The sequence below is a fragment of the Cnephaeus nilssonii genome (genome assembly GCF_951640355.1).
Source record: "Cnephaeus nilssonii genome assembly, chromosome: 20".
Taxonomy (NCBI): Eukaryota; Metazoa; Chordata; class Mammalia; order Chiroptera; family Vespertilionidae; genus Cnephaeus; species Cnephaeus nilssonii.
The window spans coordinates 39,379,295-39,401,949 of record NC_137091.1 but is presented as its reverse complement, the minus strand read 5'-3'; the positions used below and the strand labels follow the sequence as shown (position 1 = coordinate 39,401,949).

General features: G+C 53.9%; 1 protein-coding gene across 3 annotated transcripts in view; it reads right to left on the bottom strand.

The window, feature by feature from the left end:
- The window catches only part of GRIK5 (glutamate ionotropic receptor kainate type subunit 5), a 54,744-nt gene that overhangs the window by 3,555 nt on the left and 28,534 nt on the right, over window positions 1-22,655 (bottom strand). For 2 of the 3 annotated variants that reach the window (XM_079799910.1, XM_079799911.1), the window contains 7 exons: window positions 14,817-14,930; window positions 14,558-14,667; window positions 13,865-14,038; window positions 4,458-4,623; window positions 3,038-3,263; window positions 1,171-1,299; window positions 961-1,082 (listed from right to left, as the gene is read on the bottom strand). In XM_079799910.1, the coding sequence (XP_079656036.1) occupies window positions 961-1,082; window positions 1,171-1,299; window positions 3,038-3,263; window positions 4,458-4,623; window positions 13,865-14,038; window positions 14,558-14,667; window positions 14,817-14,930 (1,041 nt within the window). Of the gene's footprint in view, window positions 1-960; window positions 1,083-1,170; window positions 1,300-3,037; window positions 3,264-4,457; window positions 4,624-13,864; window positions 14,039-14,557; window positions 14,668-14,816; window positions 14,934-22,655 lie in introns of all 3 variants that reach the window. The other variant, XM_079799909.1, reaches the window with a different exon arrangement.

Sequence of the window (22,655 nt, the reverse complement as noted above, 5' to 3'; positions counted from 1 at the left end):
GGAGGCTGCTGGGGACAAGAGTGGCTTCAGCAGAGAGGTGGGGGCAGCAGCTGGATTGGAGTGTGTCCAAGAGTGAATGGAGGAGAGGAAATGGGAACAGCAGGGAGACACAAGGCTGTCAGGGAAGGGGAGGCGTGGCTGGTGGCTGGGAGGGGAAGTGGGCCTGAGAGGGTTTTTTGAGGATGGGAGAAATGACAGCACATTGCTCTGCTGCCGGCCGTGATCCAGTAAAGAGGGAACTGATGATGCGGAGGCAAGGAGAGAACTGCTGGGGGGTGTCCCAGGAAGGCGAGAGGGGAGGAGATGGGGCCAGATGGGGCCTTAGCTAGGAGCCTGGACCTTCACCTCCGTGGAGTCACTCCCAGGCCGTGGGGAAAGAAGGCGGCAGCTAGATGTGGAGGGAGGGGGTCTCTGCACTTGCTCAGGAGAGCAGAAGCAAAGCCATCAGCCAGCAGTGAGGACGGGAGGAGGGCTGGGCTGGCAGGGAGCGGGAAGGTCCGGACAGGCTAGGAGGGCAGGGGCCGGGGCAGGAACGGCCTGGCAGTGGAGGAGAGGGGCTGGCAGCACCCGAGGCCGGACACAGCGGGAGCCCCGTCAGCAGCCCAGGCTCGTTCCGCTGCCTTCTCCTCGCCTCTCTCCCGTTTCTTCTTGCCTTACCACCTCTGCCTCTCCCCACATCCTCTTGCTGTGCCCCTTCCCACTCCTTTCCCCGCATCCTCATCGCTGCCTCTGCCCCCTCCTCCTCTGTCCTCCTCATGCCTGTGGACTCGCCCCCCAAACTGCTCTCTCCTCTTCTCGACCTCCTCTACCCCTGAACTCTCCCAGACCCCCTCACCTCCCTGGCTCCCTGGCCCCTCCTCGCGGCCTGTTTCCCCCCAGTGTGGCCCCTACCGCTACAGTCTTCATGCCCCTCCACCCTGGGCGCCACTGCTGCCCCACACCCTGTGCCAACCTCCTCACCTCTTCGGACTCCGCCGACCTCCGCGTGGACCATATAAACTCCATGACGGCCACGAAGACAGCAATGATGAGGCCACAGATAAGCACGACAAAAATGCCGCCAATGTTCTCCATGCCCAGACCTGGGGGTCGGGGGAGAGCCGGGGGTTGAACTGTGCGGGCACGGGGCTGTGAAGGGTCTCCCAGGGGGCACACATGCAGGTGGCTGACCTTTAGCGCGACGGTCCTCCTCCTTGGGGCACCGGCTCCCCTCCCACCACTTGCGCTTCAGGATCTCCAGCCGGTTGTTCTCTTGGAGCTGCAGGATGGCCAGTGTGATCTCGTCCCGGAACGGCGAGCCTGGGCGGCACACGGGGCGAGCGGCCATGGGGCCCGAGCCCTGCCCACCAGACCCCCACTGCTCCCTGTCTCCACCATGTCCCCAGGGTCTGCCCTGTACACCTCTGAGTCTGACCACTGCTCCCCTGCAACCATGCCTAGCCACGCCCACTGCACCCCAGGTCAGATTGGCCGTGGTCCTCCCTGCCGCCGCCTCTCATCCCCACCCAGGCTCTTCTCCACACAGCAGCCAGAGGGACAGTTTCAGAAACACTCAGAGACCATGCCTCTCTCATACTTACAACTCTCCAGTGGCTTCCCGATGCTGTGAGAACAAAGTCCTCTCCTGGTCTACACGGTCCTAGCCGCTGGCCCGGCCACTGGGGCTCCGCCACCCCCACGCCCTCAGCTCCCGCCACACTGGCCTCCTGACTGGTCCTCCAGGAGCTACACCCCCAGCCCGCCCCCCCGAGCTTTCCCTCTGCCTGGATGTTCCTTCTCTCAGTTCACTGAGGGCTCTGCTCACGTGGTGCCTCCTCAGGGGGGCTTCTCTAACGGACTTTATTTAACACGACACCAAGCGCTCGTCTCCCTGTCAGTCCTTCCCCTTAATTTACTTCAGAGCAGTTGTCACCACCTGACATCACATTATAAAGCTGTGGTCACTGTCCGTTTGCTGTCTGTGCCCCTAGCAGAGGACAGGAGGGCGGAGCTTGCCAGCTCCCCGCTGTGTTGTCCCAGCATCCAGCATCCAGCAGCTGCCTGCACACGGCCCAGCCACACCTCTCCTCTGCCCGGCCCAACCCTGGACCACCTGTCTCCTTAAACCACCCTTGGGCCCCAAACACCCCACGCCTACCCTCTCCTGTGCTCATTTCTTCATTCACTGCAATACTTCTTAAGCATCGACCAGTGCCAGGAACTTGGGATATGGGCGAGTGGGCTGCTTAGTGTTTATCAGGCACCTACTATGTGCCAGAACCTTGGTTTACAGAAATGTATTCACGCCTCACAGTGATCCTGTGAGGCAGGTATTACCAGCCCCAGGGCAGGTGACACTGAAGCTGAGTTGGGGGGGCAGTGGGAGCAGGTATTTGAATCCAGGTCAGTGACTCCAGAGCCTGTCCCCACAAAGCACCAGGCCACACTGCTTGCCTGGCACAGCACCGACGCTGCTGCGAAGCAGCTAAGATTTGGGGTAACGTGTCAAACGTTACTGCGTCATCTCATGCACCCACTTCTGGGGTGGCTCTGTCTCAAAATGTCCCTGTGGCTTTAAATGTCGCAGCAGTCAGCAGCATATGAAAAGGTTTAAAAGCAAAAATGCCCACATTTGGTGGCAATATTGGTGGTGAGCTTCCAGCACTGAGCCCCGGAAAACCATGTCTAAGTCTTGCTGGCCGATCCACCCATTCTTCTATCCTCCCCGCAGCCAGCGGTATCCACCAGCCATTTTCTGAGCACCTGTTCTGAGCCAGGCTGTGGGTCTGGTGCAGAGAATCTGAAGTAATGAAACCAGGTCCTCACCCTCGAGGGGCCCTGGAGCCATGTGGGAAGGCGCCAACCTCCTGCCATGTGCTGACCCGCACAGTCTCCCGCACTCCCCGCAGCCCTGCGGGGCTGGAACGATGGCTCCGAGGCCCGTTTTCGCAGGTTGAGGGCACAGAGGCTCAGGAAGGTGATGTTACCTGCCCAAGGCCCCATAGCAGACCCAGCCTGTGCCCGGCCTGCTTGCCAAGCCCCAGCCGCCGCCACATACCCAGCGGCATGCCGATGCCGTAGCCCTTGGTGTCGAGGAGGCCCCCGATCTGGGTGAGGTTGCAGTTGAGGCGCCGGTGGTACTCGTTCATGGTGGACTCGAGCAGGAAGGCATAGCGAGAGTTGAGGACGCGGGCGATGCCCTCCTCCGTGCTCTTGACGAACACGCTGGGCTGCTTCGACTGCATGTAGTTCCACATGCGCTGGTACGTCTGGTACCGTGAGTTCTGGACATAGTGGCACGGGGGGAGCGGTGAGGGGCTTTCCACCGCTGCCCTTCCCCTGAACCATGTCCCCTGCCCTCCAGCAGGTCTCCCTCAACCCCAGAGAGAGCGAGGAGAGCACAGGAAGACAGGAGAAGCCAGATGGACAGACGGCTCAAGGCGCGGTCCAAGACACCCCACACCCCCAGCCCAGTGAGACCCCAAGGACCAAAGACTTGGGAAGAAGGGGCCACGGTCTATTTTTCAACACCAGCCCTGGCTTCCCAGTGCTCCCAGGCCTTACTCAGAGAACCCGGGAGTAGATGCTCAACCCTCAAATCTACCCGAGGCTCAAATCTACCCGGGGCCCAGTCTGGCTCAGGAAGACCTGGTCCATGCTGAACAGGACAGCTTACTTCCTATGGGCCCGGCGGGAACCTTTTGGGAATGACTACTCCTGCCCCGACCCCTGACGCCCGCCCTCCTGCATCCACCTCTCCCTCTTTGATCTGAGGCCCAGACTCTGCTCTTCCTGGGTACCCCACAGACCCTGCCCCCTGGCTCGGCCACCTCCCAACCCTATTCCAATGGCTGCCACCTGAGAGCTGGTCCCGCCACCCACCCGAGAAACCTGGGAACTCACCCCCCCCTCCTCTCCTGCTTACCCCCACCTCAGCCAGCGGCCACTGCCCAACCAGCCTTCTCTCCAGCCCACTTGTCTACCCCCACCTGCCCCAGAGGGAACGTCCAGCTTTTAAAGGGGTCACCCCTCAATCATTCCCACATCCCCGCTTACAGGGTCCAATCTCAGCCCTACCCTGGCATTCGAGGCCTCTGCAGTCTCTCACCCAAACCTCCCCGCCAGGCTTGCTTTCCTTTTGATTTCTTCCCACCACCCAAGACGCACTAGAAGGGCCTTCCCTCTTCTCTGCAGGCCTGACCCTAGCAGCCTCCAGGACCCCACTGGCCTGTCCAGCACTGATCTGACATCGGGTCCCGCACCTGCTTCCTTTCCCCTATTCCTTGGGTGAAAGTCCAGTTTCCCCAGCCAGACAGCAGACTCCTCACGAGAGTACGAGTGTGTCCTCTGCTCCCTGGCCTCCCCGACCTTCAGGACAATCAGTTCCTCTGACCCAGGAGGCCCCGCCCAGCCCCACTCTGAGCTGCTATGCATGGTGGGGACCCCAACACCAAGCCCAGACAGCTTCGGGGGCCCACCTGGAAGAAGGTCATGGTGGAGCCAGCGTGGATGGTGCCATACTCAATGTTGGTCTGGTCTGCCAGGTCGTCAGCCGACTCCACAGGCACCTCCATGCGCTGCACGGTGAGGAAGGCGGCCAGGTTGGCCGTGTAGGAGGAGATGATGATCAAGGTGAAGGCCCACCTGAGGGGTGGGAGGGGTGAGCTACAAGCTGGAGCCACCCTGCCACCCTGCCCGTGGCCATGGGCCCCATTGGTGGTGCCCCTCAGGGACCTGGCAGCTAGAAGGCTCAGTGACGGCTGATTAGTGGGAGACTGGGGGCCTAGATTCTGGAGCCAGACTCTCCAGGTTTAAATATCGCTTCCAGAGACTTCCCCTTCCAGATACAGGAGAATAAGGTGGTCTGGGAGTATTCTCCCACCAAGAAAAACCAGAAAACTAGCCTAGCCGGTTTGGCTCAGTGGATAGAGCGTCGGCCTGTGGACTCAAGGGTCCCAGGTTCGATTCCGGTCAAGGGCATGTACCTTGGTTGTGGGCACATCCCCAGTAGGGGGTGTGCAAGAGGCAGCTGATCGATGTTTCTCTCTCATCGATGTTTCTAACTCTCTATCCCTCTCCCTTCCTCTCTGTGAAGAATCAATAAAATATATATATTTTTTTAAAAAAAGAAAAACCAGAAAACTAGACAGAATATAGAAAACCATTTAAATACATAGGACAACAGGCACCACAGGACTGTGATCCCTGAGGGAAAATAAATAAATGAAGCGAGCCTTGTCATTGCCAAGGCTGCTAGGTGGATTTAATCACAGGCTGCAGTGCCAGGAAGGAAGGAAAGCCCAGCCTGGCAGTCTCGCTGAATTGTGGAGATGGAGATCAGAAATCAAGACGGCTGGGATTTGCGGGATAGAGAGCCCAAGGGGAGAGCTGCACAGAGAGGGTTCCAGAAGTCTCACGGGGTCCCCGTGAGTCTTTGGCTGAATATCAGTCTGTACGCACAGGATGAAATTCCAGCAGCCCGACAGAACACCTTTCAAAGAGAGAACAATTCCCAGGGCTGAAAATCTTTTGAGCTCCCTCCAGTCAGAGTCGAGAGATCTCACTGGATTCATGAGACATTCAGAAGAGACTCCAAAGAAATAAAGTCACCTTAGCCCTAGAATAAAGGCCACGTTAGACCTGCCCCAAAAGAACAGGCCTGGAAAGGATAAAAATAATCTAAAAGTAACTTAACTGCCTGCCAGAAAAAGTCCAAGACTCGTTTGAAGTGTACTTTCAACAATGTAAACAGTGTAAAATTCACAACGTGTGTCACCCAATAAAAAAATTACCAAATAGCCCTGGCTGGGTCGCTCAGTTGGAGCGTCATCTCATGCACCAAAAGGTTTCAGGTTTGCTCCCTGGTCGGGGTGCGTATGGGGGCAACTGATTGATGTTTCTCTCTCATATCAATGTTTCTCTCTTTCTCTTTCTCTCTCTCTCTGTCTCTCTCTCTCTCTCTCTCTCTCTCTCTCTCTCTCTCCCCTCCTCCCCATTCCTTTCTCTCTCTCTAAAATCAATAAACATATCCTCGGGTGAGGCTTTAAAAAAATTACCAGATATACAAAAGCAAAGGAAACTGTAACCAAGAGTAAAATCACTCAATTGAAAAAGAGCCAGAATTGACAGAGATGACAAGGACATTAAACAGCTTTTATAAAAATGTTCAGAATGCTCAAGGATATAAATACAAACATGAATATAATGCAGAGAAAGGTGGGAGATATAAAACAGAAGTGAGTGGGACGTCTAGAAATGAAATATACGACACCTAAGAGGAAAATTTCAGTGGAAGGGATTACACAGATTAGATGCTGCAGCAGAAAGGAACAGGGAATTGGAAGAACGTGAAAGAATCTATCCAAAACGAAGCACAGAAAGGAAAAAATGACTGGCAATGAGCACGGAGCCTGAGTGGCCTGAGGAATAATATCAAGTGACCTTACATATGTGGCTGGAGTCCCAGAAAGAGGAGAGACAAGGAATAACAGAAAAAATACATATTTGAAGAAGTAATGGCCAAAATTTTTTTTCAAATTTGATGAAAACAAAGGTGCAGATTCAAGAAGCTCAATAAACCCTAGTAGAATAAACAGACATACACACAAAACACATCAAGGCACATTATAAGCAACTAGAGGCCCGGTGCACGAAATTCATGCACGGGTGTGTGTGTCCCTCAGCCCAGCCTGCACCCTCTCCAATCTGGGATCCCTCTCACAATCTAGGACTGCTGGCTCCCAACTGCTCGCCTGCCTGCCTTTCTGATTGCCCCTAACCACTTCTTCCTGCCAGCCTGATCACCCCCTAACCACTCCCCTACCAGCCTGATTGATGCCTAACTGCTCCCCTGCTAGCCTGATTGCCCCTAACTGCCCTCCCCTGCAGGCCTGGTCCCCCCCAACTGCTCTCTCCTGCAGGCCTGGTCCCCCCAACTGCTCTCCCCTGCAGGCCTGGGTCCCCCCTCAACTGCCCTTCCCTGCAGGTCTGGTCGCCCCCAAATTCCCTCCTCTGCCGGCCTGGTCACCCCTAACTGCCCTCCCCTGCAGGCTTGATCACCCACAACTGCCCTCCCTTGCAGGCCTGGTCCCTCCCAACTGCCCTCCCCTGCTGGCCTGATTGCCCACAACTGTCCTCCCTTGCAGGCCTGGTCCCTCCCAACTGCCTTCCCCTGCAGGCCATCTTGTGTTCACATGGGGGCAGCCATCTTTGACGATATGGGGGCAGCCATCTTGTGTGTTGGAGTGATGGTCAATTTGCATATTACTATTTTATTATATAAGCTTGCTGAAAACCAGTGATAAAGAGAACATCTAAAGAGCAGCCATGAGTGGGGAAATATATTACACTCAGAGAATCAAAGATAAGCGTGACAGGCTTCTTGTCAGAAAGTGTGCAAGCCAGAAGGCAATGCCACAGCACGCTGAAAGGAAAACAACCTGCCAACCTAGAATTCCATGTTCAGAAAAAAGACCCTTCAAAGAATAAAACACACTAGTGAATTTTTCATGCAAACAAAAGCTTGGAGAACTAACTGCTAGCAGACCTGCACTTTAAGAAATGTTAAAGAAGTTCTTCAGGTAAAAGGAAAATATTAGATGGAAATTTGGAAGTCTATAAAGGCATGAAGAGCATCAGAAATGGTAGATGTGTGGGTAAATATAAAAGACATATTCCTCATTTTAAAAATTTCTCTAAAAGACATTAACGGTTGAAGTAAACACACACACACACACACACACACACACACACAGAGCTAATGTACTGGGGGGTTCGCAAAGTAAGTAGAAGTAAAAACATGACAACGGTAGCTCAGAGGATGAGAGGGAGTTACGGAAGGAAGTACATTGTTGTAAGGGTCTGACATCTTCTGTGAAGTGGTATAATGTTACCTGAGAGTAGTTTGTAATAATAAAAGATGCATCTAGTAAACCCAGAGCAACTACTAAGAAAAATAAAATAAGTATAGAAAGTCAAAAGCAGGCATAAAGCAGAATTTTTTAAATCTCAATAAATTCAAAAGCAGGGAGGAAAAAGAGAAATGGGAACAGAGAACAGATGGGACAAATAGAAGAAAAACAGTAAGCTGGCAGATTTAAACCTGACCATACCAACAATTACAAGAAAGGTCTCAATCAGGGGTTGGCAAGCTATGGCCCACAGGCCAAATCTGGCTGGCCATCTGTTTTGGTACACAGGATAGGAATAGTTTTCACATTTTAAAATAATTTAAAAGACAGCAAAAGAAGGGTCATATATCATGACACATGACATATAAAATCCAAATTGTAGTGTCAGTGTCCATAAATAAAGATTTATTGGAACACAGCCACACTCACTCATTTGTGTATTGTCTAAGGCTGCTTTCACGCTGCAATCAGAGTTGAGTAGTTACGACAGAGACTGCATGGCCAGCAAAGCCTAAAATATTTACAATCTGGCCTGATAAAGAAAACGTTTGCCAATCCCTGCTCCAGGACCTAAATATAATACATAGGGAGGTTGGAAGTGACAGGATGGGGAAAAGATATACTATGCAAACACTAAGCATAAGAAAGCATAGCTATATCAATATTAAAGGTAACTTCAGAACAAGGACTGTTACCAGGAATAAACAGGGACATTATAATGAGAAAGAGATCAATTCATCATTGTTATGTCTAACAATCCTAAACACTTACACATCTACTTATAGAGCTTCAAAATTCATGGAGCAAAAACTGATACAACTAAAAAGAAAAATAGATACAATTTCTCCACAATTACAGGTGGAGATTTCAACACGCCTCTCTCAATAATTGCCAGAACAAGTAGACAGAAAATCAGCACGGACGCAGACGACTTGAATAACGCTATCAGCCTACTGGCCCTGACTGCCATTTACAGAACACTGCCCCGCCCACAGCACCTTCTATGCAAGTGCACACAGAATAGCTACCAGGAAAGACGGTACGTGGAGCCACAAAACAAGTCTCAATAAATTTCAAAGGAGTAAAATCCTACAGAGAATGTTCTCTGACCACAATGGAACTAAACTAGAAATCAATAATAGAGCTCTGGAAAATCCCCAAATCTGGCTCCATGCCTGCCAAGCTGCGTGACCTGGGACTCACCAGTGAGGTGAGTACAACTGTGGGCCCCTCCTCACAGGGCTGTTGAGTTACATCTGTGCAAGTGTGTGCTCTCACTGTCCTGGTGACTCAGAACTGACTCGGGAAAAGAGGTGCCCACTGGCCTGCCTACGGGACCCAAGGGCAGTCAGTCCTTCTGATCTGGCCCTCTCTGCCCTACTACCTGGGAGAGAGGCCAGGCTTCCTGCAGATGGTACAGCTCTGTGGGGCCTGAGAGGGCCTCCCAGGCCACACCTCCTCCAGCAGATAATATTGAAAACAGCCCTGGCCCAGTTGGTCGGGCCTAGGTTGCTGGTTTGATTCCAGGTCAGGGCATATGCCCTGGTTGCGGGCTCGACGCCCCCACCCCTGTAGAAGGCAGCAAATCGATGTTGTGCTCTCACATCAGTGTTTCTCCCTCTCCCTTCCTCTCTCTAAAAATCAATAAACTATTCTTAAAAATAATAATAATAATAATGAAAACAGCAGCTGCTCTTTGCTGAGCACACTTGCACAGCACTGTGCAAGGCACTGGAGAGGAGGATAAGAGAGGAATAATACAGCCTCCTGCAAACCAAAACCAAAACCCAACACACACAGACCCAGTCTGATACCTCCTCTCCGAAACCAATTCTCTCCAAACCCACCCCACGGGGCAACGTTGTCATTCAGGTAAGACAAAATTATTTAGTGCCCGGCAGACACCAGGACCACCTAGACCCTGAAAATACAGCGTGGCTGACTGGGGGTGGGATCAGGGTAGGTGAGAAGAAGGGGCCACTCACCGAGACAGAGCAGGGGAGTCGATGGGGAGTTTGATTTCGGAGTAAGGATGTGAGCTCTGTTTTAGACAAGTTGAGTTTTGAGGAGGCCATCGGGCACCCCAGCGGGGGTGGTAATACGGCCCCGGAAGCACAGGGCAGTGGTCCCCCGCGGAAGGTGCTTGTTTAGGTGTGGAGCACTCTGGTGGTCGAAATGACGGAGGGGGCCCTCTGGTGTCAGTGGCCGAGATCAGGTGTCTGACAATGCAGCCCAGTCTCCACAACAGGGAAAATCCGCCCGTGATTATCTGAACCCATCTCCTCGGTACATAAAAACCCAAGTATTTTTACATGGTTACAATAGAAACTGAGATTTCTAAATTTTTAAAAAATCCTCACTCGAGGATATTTTCCCATTGATTTTTTTTGAAAGAGTGAAAGGGGAGAGACACAGAGAGAGAAACATCGACTGGTTGTCTCCCACATGAGCCCCAACCGAGGCACGTGCCCTTGACCAGAATCGAACCCGGGACCTTACAGTTCATAGGCTATGCTCTATCCACTGAGGGTAAAACTGAAATTTCTAGAAATGCACCTATTACTTAAATTGAGGAAGAACTCGGTGCTGCTTTGTTTGAAACTTTGCCAAGAACTGCTCACCATTTGGGGAAATTGCATCTCTGACAGCACAGCCCTGCTCGTGGTACCTGAGTCACCAAGTCAAGACACTGGGACCAGCTGCATCCATCAGGCGCCACCTTCACGTTTGTATTTGTACAAACGCACTCATTCACCGACTATTTCACCGTGTCGTCTCAGGGGTTGACATAATTCTATTAAATGGCCTCACTTCTGTGACTACACATGCGCATTACATGTAGGCACCTGACTGCTGCAGCCAGTCTTCTCACATCGTCCGACCCAGGCGATTACGCACCGCTAGCCGGCTGCTTTATCATAAATCACTTCCCCTTTTCTCCTTCTGTATTACAATTAGGGTGTTTTATTGATTTGGTAAATCACATATATAGGTAGATAGATTACCCTTGAAATTCATCGGGGTGGGAAAGGGGATGTTACAGAACATTTGTTGTAAACAGGGCGTCACTGGTGAGGAGGGAGGGAATTCGTGAGATGCGAAGGGTGAAATGAAACAGGATCCAAAGACGCAGGTGGAAACTGGAAGGAATCAGCAAAGGGTTCCTAGGAGGAAGATGGCGAAGAGGGGGTATTGACCCCATATCAATAAAGGGGTCCCGTGTGACCCCGGTGGAAATCCAGATACGGCTAGACCTGAAGTTTGGGGGCTTCTTGCCAAGAGGGCATGAGGAAAGGGCAACTGGACCTGAGGAGGAGCTGAGGACAATGGCACAGGAGCAGCCAAAGGCACGCCTGGGAGCCCACCTAGGTGGACTGATGAGAAAGTAGGAAAGAGGAAGGTCCAAGGACTCATGTCCTGGGAGTGACCGCGGGAGAGCCTGACCACTGAGTCAGCTCAGAAACTGACTTCCGCGGCGGAGCTGTGCTGAATGCTGACCAGCCCTTGGGTGTGGCCATAGGTGGCTGTGGCCCCACCGGACACTGGTGACGAGGAGCCCCGGCAGCGGGTCCTGGCCCAGCTGCTGCTGTTGAGGTGGCAGCCAAGTCTGACAGGGTACTGGCACCTGCGCCGACCACCCCGCCACTGGCCCTGCCTGCCCAACCATCGGGCCAGGGTCACGTTTGAAGATTAATAGCTACCTGTTGAGACATCTTTTGAACGAGCCAATGTGTGGGAGGACTCGGGGTGAAATGAGAGTGAGCCAGGTCAAAGGCCCAGGGAGGGAGGGTGTGACTGGGAACTTCCTGGGGACAGCGATGGGCAGGGGCAGGGACTGCCCAGCTGGAGAAGCCAAAATGGCCAGCAAAGAGGAGGTCCCTGATTCCCCACCAGACCTGGGATGAGGTCTCAGGCCCTCTCAGCCACCTCCTCACACACGTGCCTCCCCAGGCCTGTGTGGAGTGCGCCTCCCTCTCCGTGGCATGGAACCTCTGTTTCAGCCTTTAAGACTCAGCCTGTCACCTCCTCAGACGGACCCCCCCAACCCCCGAGCACCCCGTTCTCTACTGCTCTCTCTGTTCAAACTGCATCGGGTTTGGTTCCTCACTACCACAGCGTACGTGCATCTCATACGTCATTACACTGAAAGTGTTAATGAATTTCACTCGGGGTGCACTGTAGGCAGAAGGAAGCCCCCCTCGCAAGATGTCTACACCCCAATCCCTGGAGCTTGTATGTTCCCTCACAGTGTAAATGGGTCTTTGCAGATGTGATGAAGTTAAGGGTCTGGAGATGGGGACATAACCCTGGATTGGCCAGGTGGGCGCAGTGAAATCTCAGCGGAAGGAGGAGGTCAGAGACAGAAAGAGAGACTTGAAGATGTTGGCTCTGGCTTTGAAGATGGAGGCAGGGGTCACGGGCCAACGCACGCAGGTGGCTCCTAAACGCTAGAAAAGGCAAGGAGATGGGCTCTCCCCGGAGCCTCCAGAAGAACCGGCCTGCGGACACCTTGATTTTAGTCAGTGAGATCCATTTCAAACTGCTGACCTCCAGAACCTTATGTTGCTTTAAGCCATTAAATTTGTGATTTTTGCAGGAGCACTAGGAAACAAATACAGAGTAGAAGACTTGAAATGAAGTAAATCCCAAAAGGCTGGGAAAAAGCCATCAGTACTCAAAAGTTTCGAAGACAGTGGACCAAATGAATGGCAAACAAGGCCCTGTGGTAGTTAGTCCCTCTTAGTTGGGAGCGAGAAACACCTGCTACCATTACGGTTAGTCTTGAATTAAACAAGTTGGGAATTAGACAATATCTTTGGCACATACTCTTGGCATGAAATATGACGTCCCTGTGTTTATGTATCTGTTTACTTGTTTATTCTCAGCTCCTTGTTTACTCTTCACCCGAGTGCCTGACCGAGTGACTGTTTGTGCAGGAATTCTGACTGACAGGAGGTGAGGAAGAGGCGCTCCGTGAGAAGGCCTGATGCCTGGGACTGACCTGGAGGAGTCACCAGCGGTCTAGGGAGCAGGGCTGGGCTCAGGCAGCCCAAGGGCTGGCTGGTGTGAGTGGCACCAGGGCCGGCTTGGCCCTGCCCAGCCCTGCCTCTAGCCGAATGCATGCTCTGTAGTAAATCACTCCTTCTCTCTGGGTCTGCCTTCTAACAAGCTAGGAGAACATTCTCTTTCCTAGGCATTCTCCTCGGTTTTCTGTGGGTCTAATGAGGGGAAGGAGGTGAGAAGAGTTATACGATCTGCAACGAAGTACAGGTGCTACTTGGAACATGGGCAGCAAACTCGAGTGCTTATGGAGGCCAGGCCAGATGTGACCGGAGGGGGCGAGGGGACGAGGCCGAAGGAACAGACAGCAACGCCAGGTGGAAATGCCAGCTGAGCGCCACCAGAGCTGAATTTTCTAGAAGAGAAATCTGGATTTGTGAATGAGTTTGCCCAATGTTTAAATGGTGCCAACTAATTTTTTAAAAATTTAAACTGTGAGCCAGACACCATAAGTTGATGTCTGCTCTCTGACATGTAGCTTCTCAGAGCTTGTCCAAGCTACTGGCTCCCCATAGGACTTGAGGAACCAGGTGTCCCTGTTTGGGCGTTGGCCTCAGGATAGTGAAGGATGTCCGGGTTCAAGGATTCTGTCTCTGTGCCAGAGACAGCGACAGCATTGGTACCACTCTGATCGTGACCCCTCATGTCAGCAGAAGCACTTTTCTGTAATAGCCTCACTGAATCCTTACACCCTGAGCCATGGGCGTTCTGATCCCCATTTTCCAGATGAGGAGACTGAGGCATGCAGAGAAAATATGGCTTATCCAAGGTCACACAGGTAGTGAGTGGCAGAGCTGGGGCTCAGCTCTCCCCACCCCATTCCCTGGCACACAGCTGGCAGTGGGGACCAAGGATCCAACCAGGCCTCAGAGTGACCCCTCCCAGTCCCAGGCGGCAGACAGAAAGCCTCTCACCAGACTCCGCTGACGCAGCGAGTGGATAGCGCCCGGGGCATGATCTCCGAGCCCTGCTGCATGAAGCCCCCGACGGGGAACCAGAGGCTGTTGCCCAGCGTGTACTGGTTCTCTAGGATGTGGGAGCGTGCCCGCAGGCATGGGTGTGGGTTGTACCACTCGTAGGGGCTCAGCCTGCAGAGAGACGTGGTGGGGGAGGATGAAGGCGGCCGAAGGTGGGGGGAGAAAAAAGAGAGAAACAGGAACGAGACAGAGCAACGTGATCAGGAGAGATGGGGGACAGACAGGAAACGGAGGGAAAAGAGACCAAGATACAGAGAGACACACACACGAGAAGAGGTGGGAAGAGAAACACATTGAGAGAGGGGGCGGGGCAGAGAGACACACACCGAGATGGAGAGACACAGAGAAGAGGCAGAAAGAGACACAGAGAGAGAGACGCAGGGAAACAGAAAGACAGAAAGAATGGGAAGGGGAGCGGCCCAAAGAGAGGGCCACAGAGCAAGTCAGAGCCACAGGGTGAAATGCAGAATCAGGGCCAGGACGGGAGAAGGGAGGGTGCGGGGAATCCCAGGCCCCGGGTGGAGGCCAAGGATGGTGCAGACAGAGGACAGAACGTGCAGGTCAATTCATGGGCCCCGGCTCAGGCCTCCTCCCTGCCCCCTCTTCCCAGGCAGCAGGCAGTGGGCTCACCTGGCAGCCAGGAACAGGATGCAGCTGACGGCCAGGTAGGCAAGAAGCATGAAGAGCCACACAGCAGGGGAGAAGGGGTCCAGGAAGGAGAAGTAGCCAGGCTTGCGCCCCTGTGGGGAGAGGGAGTGAGACCCCGAGCCACCCTGACCTGAGCTGAATGCCAACCCCTGCTCCCCACCGCCAGCAGCCCATGAGCCCAACTGGCCCTGCCCAGGTCCAGCCCCTGCCTCCCGCCTCCGTGTCTCCACGGGAACCGTACCATGTGCACTCGGTAGAGGATGCTGATCCCCAGGGTCATGAAGGGTTTGGAGAAGTCGATGACCTTTTCCCGCTCGGCTGTGATGGTGAATGCAGCCACAGCCAGGTCTGCCTTCTGCTGAGGGGAAGCAGGGCGGGGCAGAGGGTGGGTAGGGAGACAGATGGGCAGTCAGGGAGAAACGCACAGAGAGCAACTAAGAGAGAATATCAGAAGCCGAATGAGGCCAGGAGACGAGGACAGGACGGGGCAGGAGCCTGGATCCTCGTCACCCCACGTCTGCTGGAAGAAGCTCCTGCGGCCTGTTTCCTGCCCGGCTGCCCTGCCCCATTCAGTCCTTCCTACCCCTGTCAAGTTCATCACTAACGTGCTGCTTTATAAAACCTGCCGCTGACCCTCACCCCCCACTCCGGGGTCCTGGAGAGAACCGGGGATTGGAGTTGAGATGCCTGCACGCCGACCCACTCAGGACCCTCTGGGGGCCTTGGCTTCTTCTGTCTTAGTTCAACAGGCAACATCTGTCACATGCTTCCTCTGCCAGGCTCCATGCCAGACAGCACTGCATAGAGACCACCCCATGTACTTCTCCCACCGGCTCCCTCAGGGCCACTACTAGCCCTGTTCTGTGGATGGGGAAACTGAGTCTCAGAGGGGCAAAGGCACTAGCGAGTAAAGACAAGGGCTATCGCCTCTACTCTCCTGCCCCTGGGGGGCGCTAGCAGCAGGTCCAGTGCCCAGCTCAACTGAGATCCTGACTTCGGGAGAGTGGAGCCTGGGGTCCAGGTCTGACATGGGGAATGGTGGGGGTGGGGCCGGGTGAGACAGAGAGAAGGTTGGGGCTGTCACACCTGGAATCTCTGCTCCAAAAGGGCTATCTCGCTCTGGCCCAAGTGGACATTAGCTGGCCTTTGGCTGTGGGCAGACACAGGCTGGGAAAAAAACCTGGCACTTCTCATACCCTCCCCTCACCCCCCAGAGACGCGCACACACACACACCCTGCACATGTGAGCATTGTGCATGGTCACGTCTGCACCACCACCACGGTGAGCTCACCATGCCATACCCACACAGGCTGACCAGTGACGCACCGCCCACACAGATGCAGGCAGACAGATGCGCGCCCTGTACACAAGTGTGCGGAGGAATGGAGACGCACGGGAGAGCAGGCATTGCCAGAGGCATAGCGCCCGCACTCGCACACGTGGCCCTCACATGCGTACATACATGACAGCCCAAGCAGGGCAGGGGGCTGGGAAGGATCAGGTGCGGAGCGAGGATCCCCAGCTTTGCCCTGAGCTCTGGGTGACTTCAGGCAGGGGCTTCCACATCTATGGGCCTCTGTAAAATGGAGGTGAGGGCTGGGACCCAGCTCCCAGGATGTCCCTTCCAGGCATAATGACTCCAAGCAGAGACCTCCCTCTGGGGCTGAACTAAGAGTCAAGGTCCTGGACCACTGGCCCCGGGGCGATATGCACTCAGCCCACAGGAGCTGAGACTGAGAGCACATGAGGTAATACAGGCCCCGGCAGAACCCAGGTGGGGAGACAGGCACAGGTCCAAAAGATAACCACGGACAGAGAGAGGTGGCACAGGCTGGAAACAAAACCAAGGTCAAGGAGAGAACTCGTGGGACCAGAATGAAATGCAGGGTCAGGCCTCCAAGACAATGTGATGACAGAGCCAAAAGCTAAAGCAAGAGGAGAGAGAGACGCACAGGCCAACAACTCACCCAGGGCGAGGGGAGGTGGCACCGCCGCAGTATGACTGGGAAGCGGAGTGGCCCAGCCCCAAGCCGAATTCAGAGGCAGTGGCGCGTGGCAAGGCCCAGAACACGGCTGGATTCGGAGAATACCCTTGGGAATCCCTAGTTGTTGAGAGTAAGAAGCGTTCCCCCTTTCTTGTGCCACTTTTATGACTAACATGTGAATTGTCGAGAATAATCACAGCTAATATAGGAAGCCAATTATTTTTATGCACCCAGGGAAGCTGTGTCCTGGCAAGGCCCTCCTGGGGGCCCGAGTCCCCATTTCAGAAAGCAGGAGGCAGTGGCATTTCGGAGAAGGGGTCCAAAGGACCCGGGGGTCTCCAGGCCAGGTGCTCAGGAGCCCACTTGCCAAGGCCTGCAGGGCTCTGGCTCCTTTCTGTTCCATCCCTGGCTCGCTCACCAGCCTCCTCACCCACTCCTGAGACCTGGCCTCAGGCCAAGCCCTGCCTGGGCCGCCTGCCTCTCTTTCCCGCATGCTCCACGTCTCCTCCCGTGGCAAGGGCAGCAGCTCTGCTTCCAAGGCACTCCTTCCATCTGCCCGCTTCTCTCCACCTCCACCCCCAGGCCCAGACCACCGGGCTTTCTCCTGACAACAGCATCAGCCTCGCTGGCTTCCCTGTTGCCACTCATAACCCCCAACCCAAAGGGGGAGGCCCTGCTTAAAATCCATTGGTGGCTTCCCACTGCACCTAGGACCAAACCCTTCCACGGCCAAGAGACTCTACATGATCTGAAACCCATCTGCCCACTGGCCTCCCCTCATGGCCTTTCCCCTCACCTACTCATCTCCAGTCCACAGCGGCGGCTTTTTGCTCTTCAACACAGCAGGCTCAGGCCTCTGCACCTGCTCCTCCCCTGCTCTTCCTCACCATTCGAGGCTTCCCTCACATCTCACCCCTGTGGCCCTCCCCACAACGCCCTCCAGGCCATACTCGCCCCACCCCATGGTCCTCTCTCTCATTGCCCATTACCCTGTTTTACATCCTTCTTAGCACTACTGGAGGAGACCCTGTTTGCTTATTAATGGACTGTCTTCCCTAAATTACAAGCTCCTTGCCTATCTGGTTAGAGATGCAGCCCAGAGCCTACACAGAGTAGGTTCCCGACATACTGCTTGCTTCTGACCAAGTCCAGCCTCTGAACAAACCAAGGCTGCTCTGGCTCCCAAATTCCTGAGCCTCTGGCTGCCCCCCCACCCCCACCCCATCCTCCCGTGCCAGCTACTTTCTGGCCTCTGCACCTGTGAGCATGCCACTCCCCAACCCCACTCAGCCCTGCAGAACTGGCCCCACCCACCCCTCCAGGGCTCCCTCTAGCCTGCCTTCCATGCCTCCCCCACAGACACCCCTTGGTCTCAGCACTTAGCTCAGTTGGGAAAATATCTGTTATTGTCTCTGCCTCTGCTCCTGAACCTTCAAAGGCAGGGCCAGCTGGACTCCTGTCTCCTCTGCTGAAAGCCCAGGAATGTCACACTTCCTGAGGGAGCGGCCTCCCAGAGGCTCCCAGACAGAAACCTCTCCTTCCTGGGCCTGAGGAACCTCACACAGGTCCAGAGGCTCACACTGACAGCACCTACCCCAGGCCCAGAGAACCAGGGCTTTCCCTCCCTGGAGTGTCTTCTTTAGTCCCAGAGCAACCTTTATGCAGAGGGACGGGCATGGATGCCATTTTACAGATGAAGAAACCAATGCCCGGCTGGTGTGACTCAGTGGTTAAGCGTTGACCTATGAATCGGGAGGTCCCGGTTCAATTCCCGGTCAGGGCACATGCCCAGGTTGTGGGCTCAACCCCCCATGTGGGGCGTGCAGGAGGCGCCGATCAATGATTCTCTCTCATCATTGATGTTTCTATCTCTCTCTCCCTCTCCCTTCCTCTCAGAAATCAATATATATATATATATATATATATATATATATATATATATATATATTTTTTTTTTTTAAAAGGAAACCAAGGCATGATGAAGGTAAGGACCCTGCTCTAGTTGACCCCAAAATTCAGAACCACTCATGCTCTGAGGGGGCTTCACCTGTCGGCTGCTCCCCCCACTCCTTCCACCCTCAGGGCATCTGAGGTCAGAGTGCAGGTGTGCGAGTCCTCCCTGCTCCCAGGGAGCCCCGAAATGAGAGCCGAGTGATGAGAGGAGGGAGTGATCCTGCCTCCACCCTCTCCCTCATGACGTACTAGGCAGGGGCCTGGGGCATCCTTGATACCCCCCCCTCCCCTTCTCTCTGCATCTATCCTCAAGCTCTCATGATTCCACATCCCAAACACCTTTGGAATCAAGTTGCTTCCCTCTGCCTCCACTGCCCCTGTCCAAATCACGTCTCTCTGCTTCCCCAGACACCCAACTGGTAGCCCGAGGAACCCCAAAAACTACCACCCAGTCACATAGCCCCTGCTCACACGTTGTAGTAACCTTCATTCTTCTTACAGTCTCAGCCAAGGTGCTCCTCAGCCGGCCCCCTGAGGCCCAGCACCCTCCAGCCCCTACCTCAGCAGCCTTATCCCCCACCTCTGTAGATAAAATGTTTGTGTCCCCCCAAAACTCATGTTGAAATCTTAATGTGATGGTATTTGGGAGGGGGCCTTTGGGAGGTGATTAGGGCATGGAGTGGAGCCCTCATGAGTGGGATTAGTGTCCTTACAAAAGAGGCTCCAGAGGGCTCCCTTACCCCTTCTGCCATGTGAGGACACAGCCGCCTATGAGCCCTCACCAGACACCAAATCCGCCAGCAACTTGATCTTGCACTTCCCAGCCTCTAGAACTGTGACAAGTAAAAGTCCACAAGCCACCTAGTTTATGGTTGGTATTTTGCTATAGCAGCCTGAATGGACTGAGATATTCACCATCTCACCCCACCTTCCCATGTTCATTCATTCATCCAGTTACCTGCTCGACACGTACTTGTGGAACACCCACCACTGGCTACTCACAGTTCTAGCTTTGGGAATACAGCGATGAATCTATATATATATAAAAGCCTAAGATGCAAAGTGTCCCCTTGGGAGTTCCACCTATCTGGAGTTCGATCACTCGCTATGATGTACACTGACCACCAGGGGGCAGCACAGAACGAAGGAAGGCCCCACCGGCACCTGGCACCGGGGGAAAGGAGGCCCCGGACTGGACCGTAGCTGGCAGCCACTAGGGACCGTACCTGTGCACAAATTTCGTGCTCTGGGCCTCTAGTATTAACATATAACATCAAGTAGCAACAAATAGTATGAAGAAAAATAAAGCAGGGCAGCACAATCCAGACTGCCATCCACCCTACCGCAGGGAGGTCTTGGTACCAACAGGAAGGAAGTGCGGGAGCCAGGCATGAGAAGACCTGGGGAGAAAGTTCTGGGCTGTGGGGCAGCAGGCACAGACCCTGAGGTGGGAAGTGACTTGCAGTGCTGGGTGGCTGGGACAGAATGGGAGGCATGAAACATGCAACACAGCAGGACCAGGGCCAGGCAGGGTCTTGCAGGCCACGGTAAGGGGACTGGATTCTACTTCAAGGGTAACAGGACATTTCATCAGAGCATGACGTGATCTGGCCAGATCTGGCCCCGTGAGAATAGACAGGGGCAAGAATGGAAGTTGGGGGAGGGGTCGGCAGGGAATGAATTACAATGGACATGGAGATGCTGGGGGTGGGGCTAAGAGGTGGCAGGGAGAGATGGTCAGATATAGATTTCATTCTGAAGTGGGGAGAGATTATTTTTAAAAGTATTTTTAATTGATTTTAGAGAGGGAGGGGGAGAGAGAGACGGGGGGGAGGGGGGAGAAGAGAGAGAGAAATGTAACATTGATTGGCCGCCTCCTACAAGCCCCTACAAGGGATCGAGCCCAATACCTGGGTATGTGCCCTGACCGGGAATCAAACTGGAGACCTCTCTGTGCATGGGACCATGTTCAACCAACTGAGCCACACCGACCAGGGCCAGACAGATGCTTAAATGCTCCAAGTTCCTTCCACGCTCTGCTCGCCTTTAGAACCCTCTTTCCACCTCCTCCTCTTACCCCCTCATTTCCCAGCAGACACCTATTTCTTAGAGGAGACTTCCTCCCCAAGGAGACCCCCCGACAGTAGATTAATCCTTATAATGAAATCAGGAAGAATTCAAATGATGAGCCACCTGTAGAATGACAGGGTTGCTGTCTAAATGCCTAAAAGCCAACCACACCACTTGTGACTGCCCTCCCCCCACCCCCACCCCCGCCCCAAACCTGCCCTCTACACCAGCTCTGGGCAAACTGTGCTTCTGCTTTGCCGGGGCTCCCTGCCAGCCTCTGCCAAGAGGGGGCACTCGAGGGAGGCTGCAGGCTGGAGGAGGGAGAAGAAATCTGCTCCTTCCTGCCTGCTCTCGGGTCCCCATCATCCTTTCTGCACCCGCAGCAGCGGTTCTTCCCAGGCAGCAGAGGAATCCAGTTTGCAGCTTCCTAGCACTTGCAGAACCAGCCTGAGCTGGGGACGCCAGAGCTGGTTGTCAAGTGCAACACCCCCCACCCCCATTTCTAGTAATTTCTTCGTTCCTTCAGAACTAGGGATGCAGCCACTCCCTGCCTTGCCTCCTCTATGACACTAGAGAGCAAGGGTGAGGCCAAGTCCAGCCCACCTGCCTGGTTTTGTAAATAAAATTTTATTGGAACACAGCCATGCCCATTTGTTTACATATTGTCTATGACTGCTTTCCCTACAACAGAATAGTTGAGTAGTTGTGACAATATGGCCCAAAAGCCAAAAATATTTACTATCTGGCCCTTTAGAGAAAAAGTTTGCTGCCCCCAAGGCCCCCTTTTCTCTGGGTCCCCAGTAAGCTGATAGCAGCCCGCCTAGGCTCTCGGTTGCTTTTCTATCCTGGCCCTTCCTGGTTTCACTGTCCCAGCTTTAATAAAGGTAGTGCTCTCAAAAGAAAGAAAAAGGTTGCTAATCCCTGCCTTGGAGTTCAACTTTATCCTCCCAGCTACTTAGTGAATGACTTGATCCTTAGTAATTCTCTTCATTCAAATATCTGGCATGGCTTATCCCCTGGCAGGATCCTGACTGATGCAAAAATGACAACACCCAGGTCCCATGAGTGCTCAGGCCACATGGCCACTCACTGCCCATGGGCAGCTGTTTGGTCTCTAGGAGGGCCCAGTAAGAAGAAGAGAGCATGATTTGTTCCAAACCCTAGCGGTCTAAGCTGTGAGTCACCTCTTGGTGGCTGCATTCCTGCCAGCCACCAGCTCTCTTCACATCCCTGGATCTGCTAGGTCAGCAGCCCTCGGGGCAGACCGGCTTGCACAGAGCCAGCTCCTGGCCCCCCTCACAATGAAAAGCCGAATGGGTTGTTTAGTAGATGGACTGAAGTAGCACACTCAACTCAGACTGCCCAAATCGAAAACGCACACCAAACGCCGCCAGTACCAGCCTCCGAGCTCTGCATTTCAGCTGGGTTTGGGCCCCTTGTCTGAGTTTCTAAGTTTTAATCTTTCCAACTTCTTTTTTTAAAATATGTTTTTATTGATTTCAGAGAGGAAGGGAGAGAGAGATAGAAACATCAATGATGAGAGAGAATCATTGATCAGCTGCCTCCTGCACACCCCGAATGGGGGATTGAGCCCACAACCCGGGCATGTGCTCTGACCGGGAATTGAACTGGGACCCTTCAGTCTGCAGGCTAACGCTCTATCCACTGAGCAAAACCAGCTAGGGCTCTTTCCAACATCTTCCCCTGTGCCCTCAGCCCTCAGCTTTCTTACAATTGCTATTTCCACCATTCCTTTGTATTTTTCCCTTTTACTCTTCAGCCAGCTGGTTAACAGCTTTCCACCTGTTAACAATTCTTACATAGAATCCTCTCCGTTAAAGTAGCTGGTGCTTTTCGTCTCCAGACTGGAGCCTGACCGAGGGCTGTCAGCAGTAGGTTAGGTTTACTCCACCCCCTTCCTAAGTGCTAATGCCTGCTCAATGGAGTGGGCCAGCCGACACTGAGGACTGTTGAGATCAAGTTCTGGGTGGCCTATGTGAAGACAGGAAGCAGGAGAGCTGAAGTTGCCCTGAGGCAAGACTGAAGGCATGGGTGTGCACCTGCTTCCGGT